The sequence below is a fragment of the Nomascus leucogenys genome, chromosome 21 (genome assembly GCF_006542625.1).
Source record: "Nomascus leucogenys isolate Asia chromosome 21, Asia_NLE_v1, whole genome shotgun sequence".
Classification (NCBI taxonomy): domain Eukaryota; kingdom Metazoa; phylum Chordata; class Mammalia; order Primates; family Hylobatidae; genus Nomascus; species Nomascus leucogenys.
In genome coordinates, this window is record NC_044401.1 from 48951662 (window position 1) to 48974575 (window position 22914).

Here is a 22914-nt window from a genome sequence, read left to right on the forward strand (position 1 = left end):
ATAAAAACGAACCAGGAGACTGCTCCTGCTATTCCAAAACAAGCTAAAGGTATTAATAAAATCATGTAAGTCATGCAAGAACAATGTAAAAAATAATTAGAAAAATTCAGGCCGGGTGCAGTGGCTCACTCCTGTAATCCCAGCACTTTGGGAGGCTGAGGCGGGTGGATCATCTGAGGTCAGGAGTTCGAGACCAACCTGGCCAACATAGTGAAACCCCATCTCTACTAAAAATAAAAAATTAGCTGGGCGTGGTGCACACGCCTGCAGTCCCAGCTACTCCAGAAGCTGAGGCAGGAGAATCTCTTGAACCCAGGAGGCGGAGGTTGCAATGAGCTGAGATCGTGCCAATGCACTCCAGCCTGGGAGGTTACAGTGAGCCGAGATCGCGCCACTGCACTCCAGCCTGGGCAACAGAGTGAGACTCCGTCTCAAAAAGAAAAATTCAGAAAAATGATAGAAATCAGGAAAAAAATTTAGAAATAAAAGAGGCATTTTAGGAATTAAGGCTAATTAAGATGGATTAGAGTGAATAACAACAAACAATAATGCTTTAAAATAAATGCAAAGAAACGCCGGGTGCGGTGGCTCACGCTTGTAATCCCAGCACTTTGGGAGGCCGAGGCAGGCGGATCACGAGGTCAGGAGATCGAGACCACGGTGAAACCCCATCTCTACTAAAAATACAAAAAAAAAATTAGCTGGGCGTGGTGGCGGGCGCCTGTAGTCCCAGCTACTCTGAGAGGCTGAGGCAGGAGAATGGCGTGAACTCGGGAGGCGGAGCTTGCAGTGAGCCGAGATTGCGCCACTGCACTCCAGCCTGGGCGACAGAGCGAGACTACGTCTCAAAAAAAAAAAAAAAAAAGATAAATGCAAAGAAAAGCAACTTTAATTATTTTTTAGAGACAGGGTCTTGCTCTGTCACCCAGGCTAGAGGGCAACTTCCTGCGCTCAAGTGTTACTCCTGCCTCAGCCTCCCGAGTAGCTGAGACTACAGATGTGGGCCAGATAATTTTTCATTTTTAAAAATTTTTTTGTAGAGACCCGTTTTCACCATGTTGCCCCAGCTGATCTCAAACTCCTGAGCTCAAGCAATCCTCCCACCTCAGCCTCCCAGAAAAGTTTTAAATGAAAAAACAGACCTGGCACAGTGGCTTACACCTATAATCCCAGCACTTTGGGAGGCCAAGGTGAGCAGATCACTTGAGGTCAGGAGTTCAAAACCTGCCTAACCAACGCAGTGAAACCCCATCTCTACTAAAAATACAAAAAATAACCAGGCATGATGGCAGGTGCCTGTAGTCTCAGCTACTCGGGAGGCTGAGGCAGGAGAATCGCTTGAACCTAGGAGGCAGAGGTTGCAGTGAGCGGAGATCAAGCCAAGAAAAACAGATGTAGGTGTTAACTGCAGATTAATAAATAAGGCAAATTGAATAGATTGAAAAGGGCAAAACTAAGGTATAGTATGTAGAGATACACACTTGGGTGATAAAACTACAAAGATATTCAAGAAAGTGATTACTCAAAGTCGGGGCAGTGACTTTCAGAAGGAAGAGGTACATGGAACACTTTTTGAGTAGCTAGCAAATTTTGATTTCTTGACGGGAGTGGGTGGGGAGCGGCACAAGGTCTTCCTCATAATAATTCACTGAGCTATACATTTTTTGTATGGTTTTATCTTATTTTTCAGTAAAAAGGTTTAAAAAAAAGACTTGGCCGGGCGTGGTGGCTCTCGCCTATAATCCTAGTACTTTGGGAGGCCGAGGCCCGTGGATCACCTGAGGTCAGGAGTTCAAGACCAGCCTGGCCAACATGGTGAAACCCCATCTCTACTAGAAATACAAAAAATTAGCTGAGCATGATGGTGGGTGCCTGCAGTCTCAGCTACTCGGGAGGCTGCGGCAGGAGAATCGCTTGAACCAGGAGGTGGAGGTTGCAATGAGCCAAAATCGCACCATTTCACTCCAGCCTGGGTGGCAAGAGTGAGACTCCGTCTCAAAAAAAAGAAAGACTTGAAGAAAATATGACAAAATGTTTTCAATCATTAGTTCTGGGTGTTCATATAAAAGTGTTTTTTATTATTCTCTGAATTTTCATTTTTTAAATAACTCAAAAACTATTTAAAGGAATTTCAGTGGTTCCATCTGATGACAGAACTGCAAGTAAGAAGAAGACTTTTACATACTGTTCGGATTGACTATCAAATGCATGTATTACTTTTACAATAGTAACTCGTACCCACTCATAAAAAGTTGTTCCTGATAAACCAGCCTTCCTGAGAATGACAAATGAACACTCCTCATCTATAAAGACTGATAATTGAAAGAAAAAAAATTCACAAAATTAAAGAAAAGGTTAGTTTCTCCCTTACTATTGAAGACTGACCCAAATTATAGAGGTACTCATAGCTTGGGAGGTTGTAGCCAACGATGTAATGGGTCTTCCACCCGCCAAAGAGAGGGAAGCGAGGCCGGATTTCCATCTCTACAGAGTCATCCAAAATAAGGAGGTGGCTGGTGGAAACATTGCCAATCTCATCCCGGTAATAAACATCCTGGGCAGCAGCAGGAAGGATGGTCTGCAAGAGAGTGGATATGCCCTTCTAAAACTCCAGGAACCAGCTGAGAGGAAATGATCCTAAACACAGAAGACTTCCTGCACCAAGAGCCTCACATGGTACTACTTAATTAAAATAGTCCCCAAACATAACCTAAAAAAGTCTAACTTTCCCACAAAGGTTTCAAAATTTCTAGAAATTGCGTCGACTTCTCAATCAAGTGTGCTAACTACCCAAATTCTTCTAAACAGTAAATAATTAAGGGAAATGCAAATACCTTTGTGAACACTGAAGACTTAATACAAAGGTAAAAACAATCTTGCAAGTTATTTTGCAGAGAAGAAAACTAAAGATAGAAGATAGAAGAAATTTCATCAAATTACTAGATGGTACGGTTACAGAAAGGGTTTTTCTACCTGATACTCTATATTGTATCTTCCAAATCTGTCAGTGTATTTTGATCATGAGAGGAAGGGATAATACCTTTGTTCACATACTGACCCCTTCTATCATACATAAGTAAAAAAAAAAAAGTTTATAAGATTTCATTTATGGGACAAAAAAGATTTAAAAACTGTATATGCAATATGATAAAATGTTTTTTAAAAGCACTACAAAAGAACAAAGAAATAGATCAAAATGTCAGCTGTGTTTGGGTGGTGCAGTACTATGAATATGCTTTTCCTTTTTCTATTCAAATTTTCATTTAAAAAATATGGTTTAGGCCGGGCGCGGTGGCTCACGCCTGTAATCCCAGCACTTTGGGAGGCTGAGGTGGGCGGATCACAAGGTCAGGAGATTGAGACCATCCTGGCTAACATGGTGAAACCCCATCTCTACTAAAAACACAAAAAATTAGCTGGGCATGGTGGCAGGCACCTGTAGTCCCAGCTACTCGGGAGGCTAAGGCATGAGAATGGCATGAACCCGGGAGGCGGAGCTTGCCGTGAGCCGAGATCGTGCCACTGCACTCCAGCCTGGGCAACAGAGCAAGACTCTGTCTCAAAAAAAAATAAATAAATAAACATGGTTTAGACTGGGCGTGGTGGCTCACACCTGTAATCCTAGCACCTTGAGAGGCCAAGGCAGGTGGATCACTTGAGGCCAGGAGTTCGAGACCAGCCTGGCCAACATGGTGAAACCCTGTCTCTACTAAAAATACAAAAATTAGCCGGGTGTAGTGGTGCATGCGTGTAATCCCAGCTACTCAGGAGTTTGAGGCAGGAGAATCACTTGAACCCAGGAGGCAGAGGCTGCAATGAGCAGAGATTACGCCACTATGCTCCAGCCTGGGTGGCAGAGTGAGACTCTGTCTAAAAGAAAAAAAAGAAAATGGCTTATTTATATATATGGGGGGGTATTTTTTAAGATTCTGTTGGTTTCTAACACTGCCAATCAACAAGATGAACATCAGTCAACCCTAAACAACTGCCTAAATATTCAGCTAGTTTCAAAAAGCAAAGAATAGGTAGCTATGATAAAGTCCTCGTTTCTCACAATGTCCAAGTTGAACATTCCATACCTTAAAAGAACGGATGGAGGATATTCCACTATCTGGCTGTCTCTGGTAATCATAGCGTGAGAAAGGCCCCTTAAGCACAGCTCCTGTGTGCTTTAAGTCCACATTTTCTTCCACAGCAATATTACCCCAGTGAGAGACTTCAATGACTCGGGTCATGCTGGTGATGGTCAGGAAAGGGCTGTTGTTCTCATAATGTACTTTAAAAGTATCCTGGAAGGAAGGAAACAAATAGTTCAAAGTTTTGGCAACAGAGAAAGCACCATTAGTTTAAATCAAATTGATTGGAGACAACCTATATATCAGCAACAGAATGGATAAATTATGATGTATCTAACGTATGTAACATTTTAAAATTATGTTTACTAGGACTTCTTGCTAACACATGGGAATAAATGTTCATGATATATTATTAATTCAAAAAATAGGACACAAAAAAATAATGTGTCTGGAGCTGATTGTATGTATTAGGCAGTTTTGTAAGAGTTCTAAATAAGTGCATTATCTCATTTCATTCTCAAGACACTATGATGAAATAAGAACTACTTATCCCCATTTGACAAATAAAAATCTCAAGCCCTGGCAGTTTCCAGTATATCTTGTTCAAGGTCATAAACCTAAGTGGCAATACAAGGTCTGCTAAGTTCTGACTTCACTTTTTTTTCTTTCTTTTTGAGACGGAGTCTTGCTCTGTCACCCAGGCTGGAGTACAATGGTACAACCTCAGCTCACTGCAACCTCCGCCTCCTGGGTTCAAGCGATTCTCCTGCCTCAGCCTCCCTAGTAGCTGGGATTACAGGCGTGCACCACCACATCTAGCTAATTTTTGTATTTTTAGTAGAGATGGGGTTTCACCATGTTGGCTAAGCTGGTCTCGAACCCCTGACCTCAGGTGATCCGCCCACCTTGGCCTACCAAAGTGCTGGGATTACAGGCATGAGCCACCGCGCCCAGCCAGCCATCGTGCCCAGCCTGATTTCACTCTTCTATGTGGTAAATACTACCTCTCAATAAGGCCCAACACACCTTGCTTCCCAAAAGTCCATGAAAAAGGACAAGATCTATTTTGTTAGCTCTTACAGCTAGTTTATTTGCTAGTTTATTCACTCATTCTATAACTAGATTTTTAAAAGTACAATTCACTCATAATCATATTTGATAGCATTTAATGCCAGTACAAGCAAGGGCATAGGGAAACCAGCAGTTTCACATGCTAGAATCCTAAAAAATTGATTAAATCTTTTGAAAAACTACTGGGCAAAATACAGCATGAGGTTTTTCTTTTTTTTTTTTTTAATTATAAACGGTCTCACTCTGTCACCCAGGCTGGAGTACAGTGGCACAATCTTGGCTCAATGCAGTCTCAACCTCAATCCTCCCACCTCAAGCCCCATGAGTGGCTGGGATTCCAGGTGCATGCCACCACGCCCAGCTAATTTTTTGTATTTTTTGTAGAGATGGAATTTCACCATGTTGCCCAAGCTGGTCTCGAGCAATCTACCCACCTTGACCTCCCAAAGTGCTGGGATTACAAGCATGAGCCACTGTGCCAAACCAGCAAGAGATTTTAAAATGTTCATATCCTTCAATTTGAAAAACATTACTTCAGAAAATCCTGAGAATGAAAAAATACATAACTTTTGTATAATATGCAGAGATGTACATTATAATATTAAATAGAAAAAAAAAGATTTAACTATAGAAACTTGGCAAATAAACTCTAAGACATCAAATCAATGAGTTAGCCACTTAAAAACGGTTTATAGGCTGGGCACAGTGAAACTTTGGGAGGCCAAGGAGGGCAGATCACAAGGTCAGAAGTTTTGAGACCAGCCTGGCCAATATGGTGAAACCCCATCTCTACTAAAAATAGAAAAATTAGCCAGGCATGGTGGTGGGCGCCTGTAGTCCCAGATACTCAGGAGGCTGAGGCAGGAGAATCGCTTGAACCCGGGAGGTGGAGGCTGCAGTGAGCCGAGATTGTGCCACTGCACTACAGCCTGTGCAACAGAGTGAGACTGTCTAAAAAAAAAAAAAAAAAAAAAAAAAAAAAAAAATGTTTACTGGCTGGCCGGGCACAGTGGCTCATACTTGTAATCCCAGCACTTTGGGAGGCCAAAGTGGAGGCCAAAGTGGGTAGATCACTTGAGGTCAGGAGTTTGAGACCAGCCTGGCCAACATGGTGAAACCCTATCTCTACCAAAAAATACAAAAATTAGCCAGGCGTGGTCGCACATGCCTGTAAGTCCCAGTTACTGGGGAGGCTGAGGTGGGAGAATCATTTAAACTCAAGAAGCAGACGTTGCAGTGAGCTGAGATTGCACCACTACACTCCAGCCTGGGCGACAGAGTAAGACTCTGTCTCAAAAAAAAAAAAGGTTGACAAAGGTAGTAATATGTAAAATGTTTAGAGAATATTCTAAGTGGCAAAGGTATTACACAATACTTTATACATAATATGACATTAAACATAATACGTACATTTAAAAGCCCTATGCTTAGAAACGACTCAGGTACTAAAATGTCCATAGTGTCGATAGTGGTTGTGAACTGACCTCAAATCTTCTTTTTTGCCACATGGTCTCTCGTGAACCATTTTTTTTTTGAGACAAAGTCTCACCCTGTCATCCAGATTGGAGTGCAATGGCGCGATCTCGGCTCACTGCAACTTCCACCTCCCGGGTTCAAGTGATTTTCCTGCCTCGTTCTCTCAAGTAGTTAGAATTACATGCACACTACCATGCTCGGCTAATTTTTTTATCTTTAGTAGAGACGGGGTTTCACCATGTTGGCCAGGCTGGTCTCCAACTCCTGACCTCATGATCCAACAACCTCGGCCTCCTAAAGTGTCAGGGTTACAGACCTGAGCCACCGCGCCCAGCCTCTCATGAACGTTCGTTCTGTTAACTTAAAATGGAGGAAAGTCGAAAACCCAAAATATTTATATTTTTAAAAGCCTGCGTAGAGGAAAATCAAATCAGTGTCCCAATATGAACTCTCACTCAGTTTTAAGTAAGTAAAAGAAATCATGCAGTTAGAGAAAGCACAGCTCAGAGTGGCAAGGCTGTTATCTTCACAGTGGGCACGTGGGCCCTGGGCACTCTGCAACCACAACAGGAGGCACAAAGACCCTCTCTCTCCCCAAAAACAACCCCACCGTGCAACAAATAGGGAGCTATGTTTTGAGACATGGAGGAATATGAGTATGTTTACTACAAATCCTCATACATTTAGAAGGAAACACTAGAAGAATAAACCAAAAGCTAACATAAATGGTTACCAAGGAGAACAAATGAACGGGAGAATTGGAAGCAAGAATTCTCTGACTATAACTTTTTTTTTTTTTGGAGACAGAGTCTTGCTCTGTTGTCCAAGCTGGAGTGCAGTGGCACAATCTTGGCTACTGCAATCCCTACCTCCTAGGTTCAAACAGTTCTCGTGCCTCAACCTCCCTAGTAGGTGGGACTAGAGTTGAGTGCAACTACACCCAGCTAATTTTTGTATTTTTAGTAGAGATGGGGTTTCACCATGTTGGCCAGACTGGTCTTGAATTCCTAGCTTCAAGTGATCTGCCCATCTCAGCCTCCCAAAGTACGGGGATTACAGGCGTGAGCCAGTGCGCCTGGCCCTATAACTTGTGATACACACACACACACACACACACACATACATATATGTATATATAAAAAACAAAATGGTACACCTGGCCTTATATATATATATGTGTGTGTATATATATAAATATATATATCTTATATAAGTGCACTTATATATATAAGGCCATATATACATATATATATGCCCCTGGCCTTTTAACTTGTTATATATAATTTTGTTACATATAACTTGTTATATATAATTTTGTTACATATAACTTGTTATATATAATTTTGTTACATATAACTTGTTACATATAATTTTGTTACATATAACTTGTTATATAATTTTGTTACATATAACTTGTTATATATAATTTTGTTACATATAACTTGTTATATATATTTTGTTACATATAACTTGTTATACATAATTTTGTTACATATAACTTGTTATATATAATTTTGTTACATATAACTTGTTATATATAATTTTGTTACATATAACTTGTTATTTATAATTTTGACTATGAAATCATGTTGTTTTCACATTCAAAAAATTATATTAATAAAAAGTTCTTAAAAGTTTAAAACAACCCAAAACGAACAGCCCTATCTATGTATCAAACTGACATTTGAAACATAAAAAACAGGATAGGCACAGTGACTCACACCTGTAATCCCAGCACTTTGGGAGGCCGAGGCAGGCGGATCACCTGAGCTCAGGAGTTCAAGACCAGCCTGGCCAACATGGAGAAACCCCGTCTCTACAAAAAATACAAAAATTAGCCAGGTGTGGTAGCGGGCACCTGTAATCCCAGCTACTCGGGAGGCTGAAGTAGGAGAATTGCTTGAACCCAGGAGGCAGAGGTTACGGTGAGCCAAGATCGCCCCACTGCACTCCAGTCTGAATGACAGATCAAGACTCCTTCTCAACAAAAAAAAATACAAAAATACAAAAAAACAAAGCAACAATTATTTCAAGAAGCATTAGAACAAAGTATTTTGATTGCACATCCTTGGTGACACGTTCTAAACACACAGAGAGATGCAAAGAAATCTTTTTTTTAGAGTGGGGTGGTGCAATCATAGCTAACTGCAGCATTAACCTCTTGGGCTCAAGTAATCCCCCCGCCTCAGCCTCCCAAGTAGCTGAGACTACAGGAGTGTGTCACCATGCCCAGCTTATTATTTTTTGTAAAAATGAGGTCTCACTATGTTGCCCAGACTGGTCTTGAATTCCTGGGCACAAACAATCCTCCCCTATTGGCCTCCCAAACTGCTAAGATTATAGGCATGAGCCACTGCACCCAGTGCAAAGAAATCTTAAATGTCTAAAATATCCACATTTTTCAGAGATGGTATGGAAGTAGGTAAAAAGACACAACTGCTGAGATTTGCTTTAAAATCCTCTAGCAAAAAGGCCAGGGACCATGGCTTATGCCTATAATCCCAGCACTTTGGGAGACCAAGGCAGGAAGATCACTTGGGCCCAGCAGTTTGAGACTAGCCTAGGCAACAAAGCAAGATCCCGTCTCTGGCGGGCGCGGTGGCTCACGCCTGTAATCCCAGCACTTCGGGAGGCCGAGGCGGGTGGATCACGAGGTCAGAACATCGAGACCATCCTGGCTAACATGATGAAACCCCGTCTACTAAAAATACAAAAAAGATCCCGTCTCTACAACAAAAATAAAAAATTAACTGGGCATGGTGACGCACACCTGTCACTCCAGCTACATGGGAGGCTGAGCTGGGAGGATGGACTGAGCCCAGGAGTTTGAGGTTACAGTGAGCTATGATTATGCCACTGTACTCCAGGCTGGGCAACAGAGCAGGATCCTGTCTCTTAAAAAAAAAAAATTTTGTTAAGTACTCCACCAAAGAAAAAAAGAGGTAGGTTAATTATGGTAACCTGATAACCACTGAATCTAAGTGACCTGTGTAGGAGTTTATACTAGTCTTTGTACTTTGGCATGTTTGCAATTTGCCATAGTAACAAAATCTTTGTAAGCCTTAATTGCTCCCTCTCTCTTCAAGTTCCAACTGAGGCCCAACATTCAAGGAAGGCCCTCAACCACTCCAAGAGCTTTGCTACCCCAGTATCTGCCCAGCCACACCATCTCAAGGCCTTTGTCCCTCTTACTGCCTCTGCGTGGAATACCTTGCTTCCATCTCCCCCAACACCCATTCCACCTCTCCAAATGCTACCCCCAGCCTCTACCTGTGATCCCCAAAGAAGAAACAAGACCCCCATGGAGTCATTTCACTGCAGTTTGTTAAATACTTTTGGGGTGACCTTAGAAATGACTGCAGATTTCATCCACCCCACACCACCCAAGCCTATCAACCAGTAGTCACTCTGCAAGACATTCTCTGAAGCATACAGGGATGGGCTGGACTCCACCTGAGCTTACCTGACTATAGGCAGGGACATCTCTGAAAGGCCCATAATCCAGTAGGTCCTCGGAGCGTGTGGGGTTCCCCAGCTTGGTGTAGCTCTCCACATTTCGAGAGGCAAGTTTCACACGCATGGTTTGTGTCTTCGTTGGATAGGGAGAGTAGAAATAATGGTTCCCCTCAAACACCACAAACTGTTTCTCTGACTGGGTGATCTGGGTTGGATACGGCTGAAGCACATGGGTGTAGACTGTTTCCACAATGACTGAAATCTTGGCCCCAGGATCAAGAGCAACTGGGAGCTTGACTGTGAAGAATCTCCCACTAAAGGAAGAACAAGGCAAGAGAAGTAAGAGAGACTGAGGATACTGAAAACAGTAGTAGCAGTTCAAAGTCACAACAAAATTTTGAACCAAAGACAAAAGCAATTATCTTTAAGAGATGACCTTTTCCTTTTTGAGATGCAGTCTCACTCTATCACTCAGGCTGGAGTGCAATGGTGCGATCTCGGCTCACCGCAACCTCCACCTCTTGGGTTCAAGCGATTCTCCTGTCTCAACCTCCTGAGTAGCTGGAATTACCTATTAGAAAGTTTTTAACTTTTGTTCCATTGTTGAACATTTACACTGTTTTACACTCTTGCTATTTATAAACAGCCCTGAGAGAAACAGCTAGATATCTGTCTTAGAAGACTTAAATTATTTTTTTTTCTTTTTTTGAGATGGAGTCTTGCTCTGTCGCCCAGGCTGGAGTGCAATGGCACGATCTCAGCTCACTGCAACCTCCACCTCCCAGGTTCAAGAGATTCTATTGCCTCAGCCTCCCGAATAGCTGGGACTACAGGCACCCGCCACCATGTCCGGTTAATAAAAGACTTAAATTATTATATTAAAGGTGATCTCTTGGCTGGGTGCAGTGGCTCATGCCTGTAATCCCAGCACTTTGGGAGGCCAAGTCAGGTGGATCACCTGAGGTCAGGAGTTCCAGACCAGCCTGGCCAACATGGCAAAACTCTGTCTCTGTTAAAAATACAAAAATTAGCTGGGCGTGGTGGTGCACACCTGTAGTCCCAGCTACTTGGGAGGCTGAAGTGGGAGGATCACTTGAACCCGGGAGGCAGAGGCTACAGTGAGCCAAGATAGTGCCACTACACTCCAGCCTGGGTGACAGAGAGAGACTCCATTTCAAAAAAAAATTTTAATAGAACCACACAACAGAATATTGGCAGTCATTAGAAATATGGCTTCACACAATAGAATATTGGCAGTCATTAGAAATATGGCTTCACACAATAGAATATTGGCAGTCATTAGAAATATGGCTAACCTGGCCGGGCGCGGTGGCTCACGCTTGTAATCCCAGCACTTTGGGAGGCCGAGGCGGGCGGATCACAAGGTCAGGAGATCGAGACCACGGTGAAACCCCGTCTCTACTAAAAATACAAAAAATTAGCCAGGCGTGGTGGCGGGCACCTGTAGTCCCAGCTACTCGGAGAGGCTGAGGCAGGAGAATGGCGTGAACCCAGGAGGCAGAGCTTGCAGTGAGCCAAGATCGTGCCACTGCACTCCAGGCTGGGTGACAGAGCGAGACTCCATCTCCAAAAAAAAAAAAAAAGAAATACGGCTAACCTACATATCTATATTAACATGGGAAGATGTCCATGTATAACGTAAATAACAAAAATCTGTTTACAAATGACCAAGAATAACTCCATTTAAAAACATATATAGGCCCGGTCGGGGGGTGGCTTACGCCTGTAATCCCAGCACTTTGGGAGGCCGAGATGGGCAGATCACGAGGTCAGAAGATCAAGACCATCCTGGCTAACAGAGTGAAAGCCCATGTCTACTAAAAATACAAAAAAAATTAGCCGGGCGTTGTGGCGGGCACCTGTAGTCCCAGCTACTCAGGAGGCTGGGGCAGGAGAATGGTGTGAACCCGGGAGGCGGAGCTTGCAGTGAGCCGAGATCATGCCACTGCACTCTAGCCTGGGCGACAGAGCAAGATTCCGTCTCAAAAAAAAAAAAAAAAAAAAAAAAATTATATATATATATGAATGAATGTAAAGAATAGTATTTCAAGGAATGTTCAACAAAATGTTAATGGTAACTGTCTCAAGGTTGTAGAATAGGCTTTAGTTTGTCTTTTCCAATTTGTTTTATTTTATTTATTTTATTTTTATTTTTTTGAGACGGAGTCTTACTCTTGTAGCCCAGGCTGGAGTGAAATGGCACAATCTTGGCTCACTGCAACCTCTGCCTGCTGGGTTCAAGTGATTCTCCTACCTGAGCCTCCCCAGTAGCTGGGATTACAGGCATCCGCCACCACGCCCATCTATTTTTTGTGTTAGTGCAGAGGGGATTTCGCCACGTTGGCCAGGATGGTCTGGAACTCCTGACCTCAGGTGATACACCCACCTCAGGCTCCCAAAGTGCTGGAATTACAGGCATGAGCCACTGCACCAGGCCCTAATTTGTCTTATAAGGAGCTTGTTTCATCCTCGTATCAAGAAAAAAATAAAGCTACTAATATTTTAAAGAAAAACAGACGGCTGACCAGCCTTACCAACTAGGTGAAACCCTGTCTCTACTAAAAGTACAAAAATTAGCCGGGCGTGGTGGCAGGCGCCTGGAGTCCCAGATACTCGGAGGCTGAGACAGAATTGCTTGAACCCAGGAGGCGGAGGTTGCAGTGAGCCAAGATCGCGCCACTGCACTCCAGCCTGGGCAACGGAGCGAGAATACATCTTAAAAAAAAAAAAGGGGGGGGGGGGGGAAGAAAAACAGATGGCCTGGAAACTTAAAATTCACAGGGTACTAATTCTAAACTGAATCAGTTTTCTAAGCCGGAGAACAATTTTTAGAAGATGTAGAAACCATTAGTGAAAAACTGGATTAATAAGCTCCAATGAGTTTGTCCTCAAAGGTTAGAACATGGATCACTTTTCCTGATATGACTTTATTGAACACTAAACTTGCATGTCTTTATCAGTCACACCATTGTATTTCATATTATAACTGTTACATTCACTACTCAAAATATAAGTAGCAGCATCTTCTCCTCAGGACAGTCTTATCCAATTCTTAGTTTCAAGTCCCAAATGTGCTTCTCATCCCACTCTCTGTCCTGAATTCTAAAATCAAATTTTCAAATGTTTACTAGACAGCTCCACTGACCACCCCACATGCAATTCAACAAAACCTTATCATTCGTGATCCCAATTCTCGATCTCTCTTAATACCACTGCCATCTAATCAACTCTAAGCTAGAAACCCAGGCATTTTCTGATGCCTCACTCTGCCCTCTCCCCAATATCTGGGCAATCCTGCCTTAGAAATTCCTCTCAAACCCATTCTTTCCTTTGCCTCCTCCTCCATTCAAACCAATACCATGTGCCTAGACTACTGCATCTTTCCTATTAATCTCCTAATCTTCCTTCCCCCCAGCCCATCTACACAATCTCAAATCAACATTCCCACATTCATTTTACAAGTTGTTAAATGCTGCCACATAATTTAATTTTGCTTTGATAATTCAGAAGACAAATCAGAACCTTTCAGCACTCCAAGATCATTAGGACATCAATTCTTACCAAAATGTGGAAGCACCAGCTAATGAAGGTTTTTCAATCAATAAAAGGCTAGTTAGACAACACAGAACTGTCTAAACTGACGTACATGGAGCAGGTCTTTTTTTTTTTCCTGTAGCTCTTCTCTAGCTGGATCTAATGGGAGAACATTGTGTGAATGACTTGGTTTTTTACTCATGTACTCAAACTGATTTACTGAAAACCCCATATAGGTCAGTTTCTGTGGCAGGAAGAGGTGATAAGAGACAAATTCATATAATGTATGCACATATAACTAGAAATGAATAAAATGGTATGCTATGAAAAAAAAATTTTTAATGTTCCCAACTGTGGGCTTTAAGGATAAAGCCCACGCCTTTAATAATGGTACACAGCAGTCCTTAAACTGAACTCAACCCACCCTACACAGCTTAACCTTGCTCTGAGCAAGAGCCACTCTGAAAGCCCAGTTAACTAAACACACCATGAAATGTCAACCCTCTGTATCTTTACAGATATCTCTGCCTGAAATGTTCCTTCCATTCCTTTAGCCTTCTTTGTGATTAATTCAAAATTTATTAAGTGCTTACTAAGGCTCCAAGTACATTATATATATTAATTTAGTGAATCTTTTTTTTTTTTTGAGACGGAGTTTTGCTTTTGTTGCCCAGGCTGGCAATGGCGTGATCTCGGCTCACCGGAACCTCTGCCTCCCGGTTCAAGTGGTTCTCTTGCCTCAGCCTCCAGAGTAGCTGGGGTTCCAGGCAGGCACCACCACTCCTGGCTAACTTTTTTGTATTTTTAGTAGAGACAGGGTTTCTCCATGTTGGTCAGGCTGGTCTCGAACTCCCAACCTCAGGTGATCCGCCTGCCTCGGCCTCCCAAAGTGCTGGGATTACAGGCATGAGCCACCGCGCCCGGCCAATTTAGTGACTCTTAGCCATGATCATATGAGGTAAACACTATTATTTTACTGATGGGGAAACTGAGGAAAATGCTAGTAAACATAACAGAGCTAGGATTTGATCCCAGACAGTAAAGATGCAAAAACCACAGTCCTAATAACTAAGTTACCTTGCCTATCCAAGACGCTACAAGCCAGCAGCTAGAGCCAATAAACACAGACAGGGTACTCAGACAGCCTGAGAGAGGGAGAGGAGTCTCTTAAAGCAATAGAAAGCAATTTTAATAGCTACTTATTTAAAGCTAACTCAGATCTTACAGCCTCGGGGCTGGTGAGATGCCTACTTCAAACACTCAGAGGAAAATCAAGATAATCACCAAGAAAAATCAAGATAATCACCACACATTAAAATGTGGCTCCTGAGAGGATGTTGCTGTACATGAACTCATCAAGGATTAAACTTAACAACCAAAGAAAGACAACTATGAAGATAACACAGAAAACAAAAAAGGTGGCCAGGCATAGTGGCTGATACCTGTAATCCTAGCACTCTGGGAGGCCAAGGCAGGTGGATCACCTGAGGTCAGGAGTTCAAAACCAGCCTGGCCAACATAGTGAAACCCTCTCTCTACTAAAAATACAAAAAAATTAGCTGGGCGTGGTGGTGAACACCTGTAATCCCAGCTACTCGGGAGGCTGAGACAGTAGAATCGCTTGAGCCTGGGAGGCAGAGGTTGCAGTGAGCCAAGATCGCACCACTGCATTCCAGCCTGGGCCACAGACCGAGACTCCATGTCACAAGAAAAAAAAAAAAAGAAAAGAAAAGAAAAGAAAACAAGAAAGGTTATGATATACTCATATACAAGAATAAAAAGGGATCAGGCGCAGTGGCTCACACCTGTAATCCCAACACTTTGGGAGGCCGAGGCAGGTGCATCACCTGAGGAGTTCGAGACCAGCCTGGCTAACATGGTGAAACCCCATTTCTACTAAAATTACAAAAAATTAACTGGGCGTAGTGGCACGCACCTGTAATCCCAACTACTTGGGAGGCTGAGGCAGGAGAATCACTTGAACCCCGAGGCGGAGGTTGCAGTGAACCGAAATCACGTGCCATTGCACTTCAGCTTGGGCAACAAGAGGGAAATTCCGTCTCAAAAAAAAAAAAGAAAAAAGAAAAAAGGGCCAAGAGCAGTGGCTCACGCCTGTAATCCCAGCACTTTGGGAGGCCGAGACGGGCAGATCACCTGAGGTCAGGAGTTGGAAAACAGCCTGGCCAATATGGAGAAATCCCATCTCTACTAAAAATACAAAAATTAATTGTATTTTTACCATACCATACCACCAGGTGTGGTAGTGGACACCTATAATCCCAGTTACTCAGGAGCCTGAGACAGGAGAATCGCTTGAACCTAGGAGGCGGAGGTTGCAGTGAGCTGAGATCATGCCACTGCACTCCAGTCTGGGCAACGAGAGCAAGACTCCATCTCCAAAAAAAAAAAAAAAACAAAGATTAGGTAGGATCACACAGTAATTGAAACTATGGGGCGAGGAGTGGTGGCTCACGCCTGTAATCCCAGCACTTTGGGAGGCTGAGGCAGGCAGATCACCTGAAGTCAGAAGTTCGAGACCAGCCTGGCCAACATGGGGAAACCCGTCTCTACTAAAAATACAAAACTTGTGGGGCACGGTGGCTCACGCTTGTAATCCCAGCATTTTGGGAGGCCGAGGCGGGCAGATCACCTGAGGTCAGGAGTTCAAGACCAGCCTGACCAATATGGTGAAACCACATCTCTACTAAAAATACAAAAATTAGCCAGGTGTGGTGGCGTATGCCTGTAATCGCAGCTACTCAGGAGGCTGAGGCAGGAGAATCACTTGAAGCCGGGAGGAGGAGGTTGTAGTGAGCCGAGATTGCGCCATTGCACTCCAGCCCGGGCAAAAAGAGCGAAACTCTGTCTCAAAAAAAAAAAAAAAAAAAAAATACAAAAATTAGCCGGGCACGGTGGCACGCGCCTGTTAATCCCAGCTACTCGGGAGCCTGAGGCAGGAGAATCACTTGAACCATCGCACCACTGCACTCCAGCCTGGGCAACAGAGACTGTCTCCAAAAAATAATAATAATAATAATTAATAAGTTCCAGGCTCCACGCTAGGTGCTGAGGTCTAAGCAAAGAACCATGCAAGTTTAACCCCACCCAGCCTTCATAGTAGGCCGTCAAAGAAGTTACCACTTTGAATGCCCTGAAGGCTTAGGGGTGAGGTATCCAGGGGGAAGGTTGTCTGCCCCTTGGAAGCAGAATGGTAGCCAACCATAGATAGGAGAATACTTGCTGAGGCAAACAGCTTGGAGTTCTCCCATAAAGCTCTGTGAGACCAGGAGGGAGAACTGATCTGATATGGAAAGTAACTACTTTCTTCCTATGAAACAAACTGCCACTGCTTAGGGGAATCCAATTTCAGCATTAGTAACAAGAAGTCATAAATGAGTTCAGAATGTATTACAGCATGTTGCTTATTATCACATACATTAATTAAAACATCCTTGGTGGGGCGTAATGGACTCATGCCTATAATCCTAGGACTCTGGGAGGTAAAGAACTGCTTGAGGCCAGGAGTTCAAGACCAGCCTGGGTGACATGGCAAAACCCAGTGTCTACTAAAAATACATACATACACATACACACATATTGGCCGAGTGTGGTGGTACACACGTCTAGTCCCAGCTATTTGGGAGGCTGAGAGAGAAGGATGGTTTGAGCCCTGGAGGTGGAGGTTGCAGTGAGTCAACATGGCACCATACTAATGCAGCCTGGGCAACAGACCCTGTCTCAAGAAAAAAAAAAAAACCTCTAAGACAGATGCAGTGGTTCACACCTGTAATCCCAGCACTTTGAGAGGCCAAGGTAGGAGGATGGCTTGAGCTCAGGAGTTCAAGACCAGCCTGGGCAACATAGCTAGACCTCCTCTCTACCAAAATAAAAAAAAAAAAAAACCTATAAGACAGCAGGCACTTCCTAAGCAACTCTCCTAGTTTATGATCCCATATGATCCCAACCCTGACATAACCTTTAACAAGAGACAAGGTATATTGTTTTTCAGCTTACCTTTTACCCTTAATTTTGGTTTCACGTACTTCCAAATTGTTCTCTTCCTCATCTTCTCCCTTTACCTACAACAGAAAAAGACAGTTTATTATTCATGTCTTTTGGCTTCTAAATTTTGAGTCAATAATTAACCAGATGCCTTAGAACATCCCCATTAAAGCAGTCAAACTACCAGAACTTTTTAGAGATTGAATTTTCTTTTCAGTAACAATTTTTTTTTCTCTGAAACACAAGAATATTGTCAAAGACTTACTTTTACAAAGTGGCATATGGCCAGGCACAGTGGCTCACACCCATAATCCCAGCACTTTGGGAGGCCAAGGCAGACAGATACCTGAGGTCAGGAGTTCGAGGCCAGCCTGACCAACATGGAGAAACCCCTTCTCTACTAAAAATACAAATTAGCTAGGCATGGTGGCACATGCCTGTAATCCCAGCTACTCGGGAGGCTGAGGCAAAATTGCTTGAACCCAGGAGGCGGAGGTTGCAGTGAGCCGTGACCATGCCACTGCACTCCAGCCTGGGCGACAAGAGTGAAACTCCACCTCATAAAAAAAAAAGTTTGCCGGGCGCGGTGGCTCACACCTGTAATCCCAGCACTTTGAGAGGCCAAGGCGGGCAGATCACCTGAGGTCAGGAGTTTGAGAGCAGCCTGACCAACACGGTGAAACCCCATCTCTACTAAAAATAAAAAAATTAGCTGGGTGTGGTGGCGGGCACCTGTAAGCCCAGCTACTCGGAAGGCTGAGGCAAAAGAATCACTTGAACCTGGGAGGCAGAGGTTGCAGTGAGCTGAGATCGTGCCACTGCACTCCAGCCTGGGCGACAGAGTGAGACTTCCTCTCAAAAAAAAAAATAAAAAATGGTTAACAGTGGTAAAAACCCCTTGGGGAGGAGCCAATGACCACTGTTTGGGGTACCCTCACAGCAACAAGATATGTAACCAGGAAAAGGATGTTCACTCCAGCAGGCTGCAGGGGTTTTCTGAGAAAGAGTAGTTATCTCCAATCAGAAGACTGTGGAGCAGACTGCAAGGGAGAAGGCTATACATATCCCACTGATCTCTCTGCCAACCCACCCTCAACTGAAAAAAACAAAAATTAGACTATCTTTTAGGACTGAAGTAGTGATTCCCAGCAAGATACAAAAAGCTGTATTGGCAAACTTTTAAAATATATCAAAAAGCCTAAAAACAATCATACAATCATCCTCAATAAAGCTGTACAGTCTAATACAAACAACAAGTTTCATTACTTTGACTAGAAACTTATCACAGTGGGAATATTCCAGCCAGGCCAAGTGCAGTGGCTCACACCTGTAATCCCAACACTTTGGGAGGACTGCTTGAGGCTAGGTGTTGAAGACCAGCCTGGGCAACACAGCAAGACCCCATCTCTGAAAAAACAAAAAATTGCTCTTAATTAGCCAGGCGTAGTGGTGCACACATGTAGTCCTAGCTACTCAGGAGGCTAGGTGGGAGGATCCCTTGAGCCCAGAAATTTGAGGCTGCAGTGAGCTCTGACTGGGCCACTGTGCTCTACCCTGGGGAACAGATCGAGAACTTGCCTCAAAAAAAAAAAAAAAGGAACATTCTAGTATATGTGTGTGTATCAGGAACTCTCATTGTGTTCAGTTATACAGACTTAATTGGTTTATTGAAAAATAGAGTTACTTAATAAAATATTAGCATGCCAAAATATTTCAGATACAGGATCCAAAAGAGAGGAAAAATCATTAGATGGGTCCTTGGCGGTAAAAAGAGAAGGAACCACTGGCTCCTAGTCAATAACCACCATGGTCCCTTCTGCTAAGCTCCTAAAATTCTACAAGGGTTTGAAAATAACCCACTGAAGGCCAGGAACGGTGGCTCACGCCTGCAATCCCAGCACTTTGGGAGGCCGAGGCAGGTAGATCACCTGAGGTCAGGAGTTCAAGACCAGCCTGACCAATATGATGAAACCTGGTCTCTACTAAAAATACAAAAATTGGCCGGGCGCAGTGGCTCACACCTGTAATCCCAGCACTTTGGGAGGCCGAGGTGGGCGGATCACGAGGTCAAGAGATCAAGACCATCCTGGCCAACATGCGTGAAACCCTGTCTCTACGAAAAAAAATACAACAATTAGCTGGGCGTGGTAGCACACGCCTGTAGTCCCAGCTACTCCGGAGTCTGAGGCAGGAGAATCGCTTGAACCTGGGAGGCAGAGGTTGCAGTGAGCTGAGACTGCGCCACCACACTCCAGCCTGGGGACACAGCAAGACTCCATATCAAAAAAAAATACAAAAATTAACCGGGCATGGTGGCATGTGTCTGTAATCCCAGTTACTCCAGAGGAGAGAGAGGAGAATCACTTGAACCCAGGAGGCAAAGGTTGCAATGAGCCAAGATGGCGCGCCATTGCACTCCAGCCTGGGCAACGAGAGTGAAACTCTGCCTCAAAAAAAAAAAGAAAAAGAAAAGAACGCACTGAAAAACATTTCAGCAACCTCATCAGTTTCCAACACAACTGTTGGAAAATATACATCTCCTTGTTAAGTTTATCATCCAGTTGTTTCCCACGGGGATAGGAGTACAAAATAGCACATATATCCATTTAACTAGTGTCTTGGACTACAAAATTGAAAATGATTTTAAATAAATCTGTTGATGTGACTGCAAGTCTTATACCCAATACAATCCTATCTCACAGCCATAAAAGCCAGAAAAGGCAACATTATACAGTGTGAGAACACACAAATTATGGAATAAGCTGGAGCCCTGACTTACTCTGCACTGTAAGACCGCATGTAGGGGGCTAAATAACTTAACCTGACAGACTACAGCTTCTTTGCCTGCTATATGAGGACTTATACCTTAAATGGTTGCTATGAGGGCTAAATGAGAATATATTTAAAATACCCACCATAATATCTGATACACAGTAGAGTCCCAGTAAGAAAGTATCTTACCACAGAAACAAACAAAGGACAAAAGGAAACTTCTGGAGGTGACAGATATGTTTATTACCCGGATGGTGGTAATGGTTACACCAGTGTATACGTATTTTGAATATATTAATAATAGTTTTTTGTATACCAATTATACCTCAATAAAGTTGGGAGAAAAAATAAAAACAAGATAAAATAAGTACATTAACCTAGCTCGCAGGCATGATGGCAGGATAGCTGAGCTCCTGCTGTGGTCCACTTATACTGTAACAAGCTCATTAAATCATAACTGGCTTCTATAAAGAACGGGATTTAACATTCAAGACATTCAAAGGTGGCAAGGCAAATTTACATGAAGTTTTGATCTATCTTTCCACAATCCTTTGAGTAAAACTTTATTTCATCATGGACAAGGCATGAAAGAAAATAGGAGTCATTTCAGAAACGTAATCTCTATAAACCCAGCTTTATAGCTCCATATTCAGTCAGAACGAAGTGTGCTTAGAAGAAATGTGACACTATAATGACTATTCTCTCAACAAATAATTAGGTAATCATTTAATGAAATTGTTTAACAACAATAGTAATAAAAACCAAACCTCTGTGTATGTATATTCCCAAACCCAACATTTTCTTTGGTGATCACTGAAATACCTGGAAACATTTAAGCCAAACACAGCCATTTACTGCCGAGGTGTAAGAATGAGAAGCAGTAGGGGGAAGGGAGAAAATTGGACTTTCCTTTTCTGTACAGCATAAGAGAACTTATATTAAGTGCAGAAGTTTTAAAACTAACTTTAAGAAGAGTTAACATTTAGAAAGAGTTCATTAGCAACCTTAAGAAATGCGTCACATTAATAGGGATTTCAAGTGATTACCAACTTAAAAATGCGAAACCTGTTACATTTCTGATGGCTCTCTATATCTAGAAAGAAGCACCTACAACGGACCAGGTACTGAATCAAGAGAATGAAATTCACTTTAATTAATTTATTTGTCCTCTACTTGCGCCACCGCGTCGGGCCGTAAGAAATGAAGTCTGGCGCCCGCTGGCACGGGGCCGAGGGGCTGCCGCGCCCGCCTTGTGGAAGGGAGGTGCGTTCTATCGGCCGGAGGTCGCCCGAGCAGTGCCGAGAATGGCCCAAACAGGGGTAAGCTCCGAGGCGGGTCGGCCGCGGATCCCAGCAGCTGCCCACGTGAGCAACGACCCGCGCGGGGGCAGGCCAGTGCTGACGTGGCCCAGGCAGGACGGCGGGCGCGCACGGGCAGCGGAGGCGCCGGGGCCCCTGGCCACCGGAACTCTTCGCGGGCCCCGAGGCAATCCCACGGACCCCCTGCGCCCCGCCCGCCGCCCGGGTCTCCGCATTTCCTGACGCCTAGAGGGGCGCGGGCGGAGTCCGGGGACCGCCAGGAAGGGAGGCGGGAAAGGCCCCGGGAGCGGCGGCGAGGGGTCGCCCACACTCACCTGCACGCCCAGGTGCGCCAGCCGGGCCTCGAGCTCAGGCTCCAAAGCCAGAAGGAAAGAGGTAGCTCGGGACGTGGAGCCGCCGCCCAGGTGCGCCAGGACCACTTCGGCCGTCACCTTAGCCAGGTGGCTGCTTAGGTCCACCGTGCGCTTCACGTCCTCGTTGATCAGCGGCGGTGCCTCAGAGGAGGCGCTGACCGGCGCCAGGGCTCGAGACCCGAGCAACAGGAGCAGAAACAAGCGGGCGGCTGGCGCCTCCATGACCGGGAAAAGCAGAGCGCCAAGACGGGCAGAGCCCGGCCGCGGTAGCCCGCCCTCCCGCCACTGAGCAGCCGCTCATTGGGCAAGGGCTGGCGACACAAGATGGCGGCGCCGAACAAGGAAGGACCCTGTCTCCGGGGCAACCGGGAAGCCGACCCGGCGCCTGATTGCAAACCCCTCTCAGAGCTGCCGGGGTATCCTTCTGTTCGTAGTGCGAATGTGCTTATTATTATTAGATTTCACTTACCTAATTTTTACAGGAGCGGCCCTTGCCTAGGTCTCTACTCTCTCCTACCATTCTTCCTGTCCAATAATTCTGCTCGTTTTGCTCCTTAAAACAGTGAAATTTTGCTCAGACTGAGAAAGTAAAAGTTGGCCTTCTACAGCATCCACCGATGGATGCTAAAATTAGTAGGCAGAACTTGAAGCCGAAACAGGATATATGCAAAGTTTCAAAACATCTCTACTAAAATGTTTAGTAATTAGGCCAGGCACGGTGGCTCACTCCTGAATCCCAGCACTTTGGGAGGCCGAGGCGGGCGGATCACCTGAGGTCAGGAGTTCGAGACCAGCCTGGCCAACATGGTGAAACCCCGTCTGTACTAAAGATAC

General features: G+C 44.2%; 1 protein-coding gene across 1 annotated transcript in view; it reads right to left on the bottom strand.

The window, feature by feature from the left end:
- RPN1 (ribophorin I) overlaps window positions 1-22407 on the bottom strand; it is a 30497-nt gene extending 8090 nt beyond the window's left edge. The window contains exons 1-5 of the mRNA XM_003279897.4: window positions 22042-22407; window positions 17649-17713; window positions 10087-10393; window positions 4080-4289; window positions 2386-2578 (exon numbers count right to left, since the gene is read on the bottom strand). Of these exons, the coding sequence (XP_003279945.2) occupies window positions 2386-2578; window positions 4080-4289; window positions 10087-10393; window positions 17649-17713; window positions 22042-22302 (1036 nt within the window). The 5' untranslated portion in view covers window positions 22303-22407. The remainder of the gene's footprint in view (window positions 1-2385; window positions 2579-4079; window positions 4290-10086; window positions 10394-17648; window positions 17714-22041) is intronic.
- Between the last annotated feature and the right edge of the window lie 507 nt (window positions 22408-22914).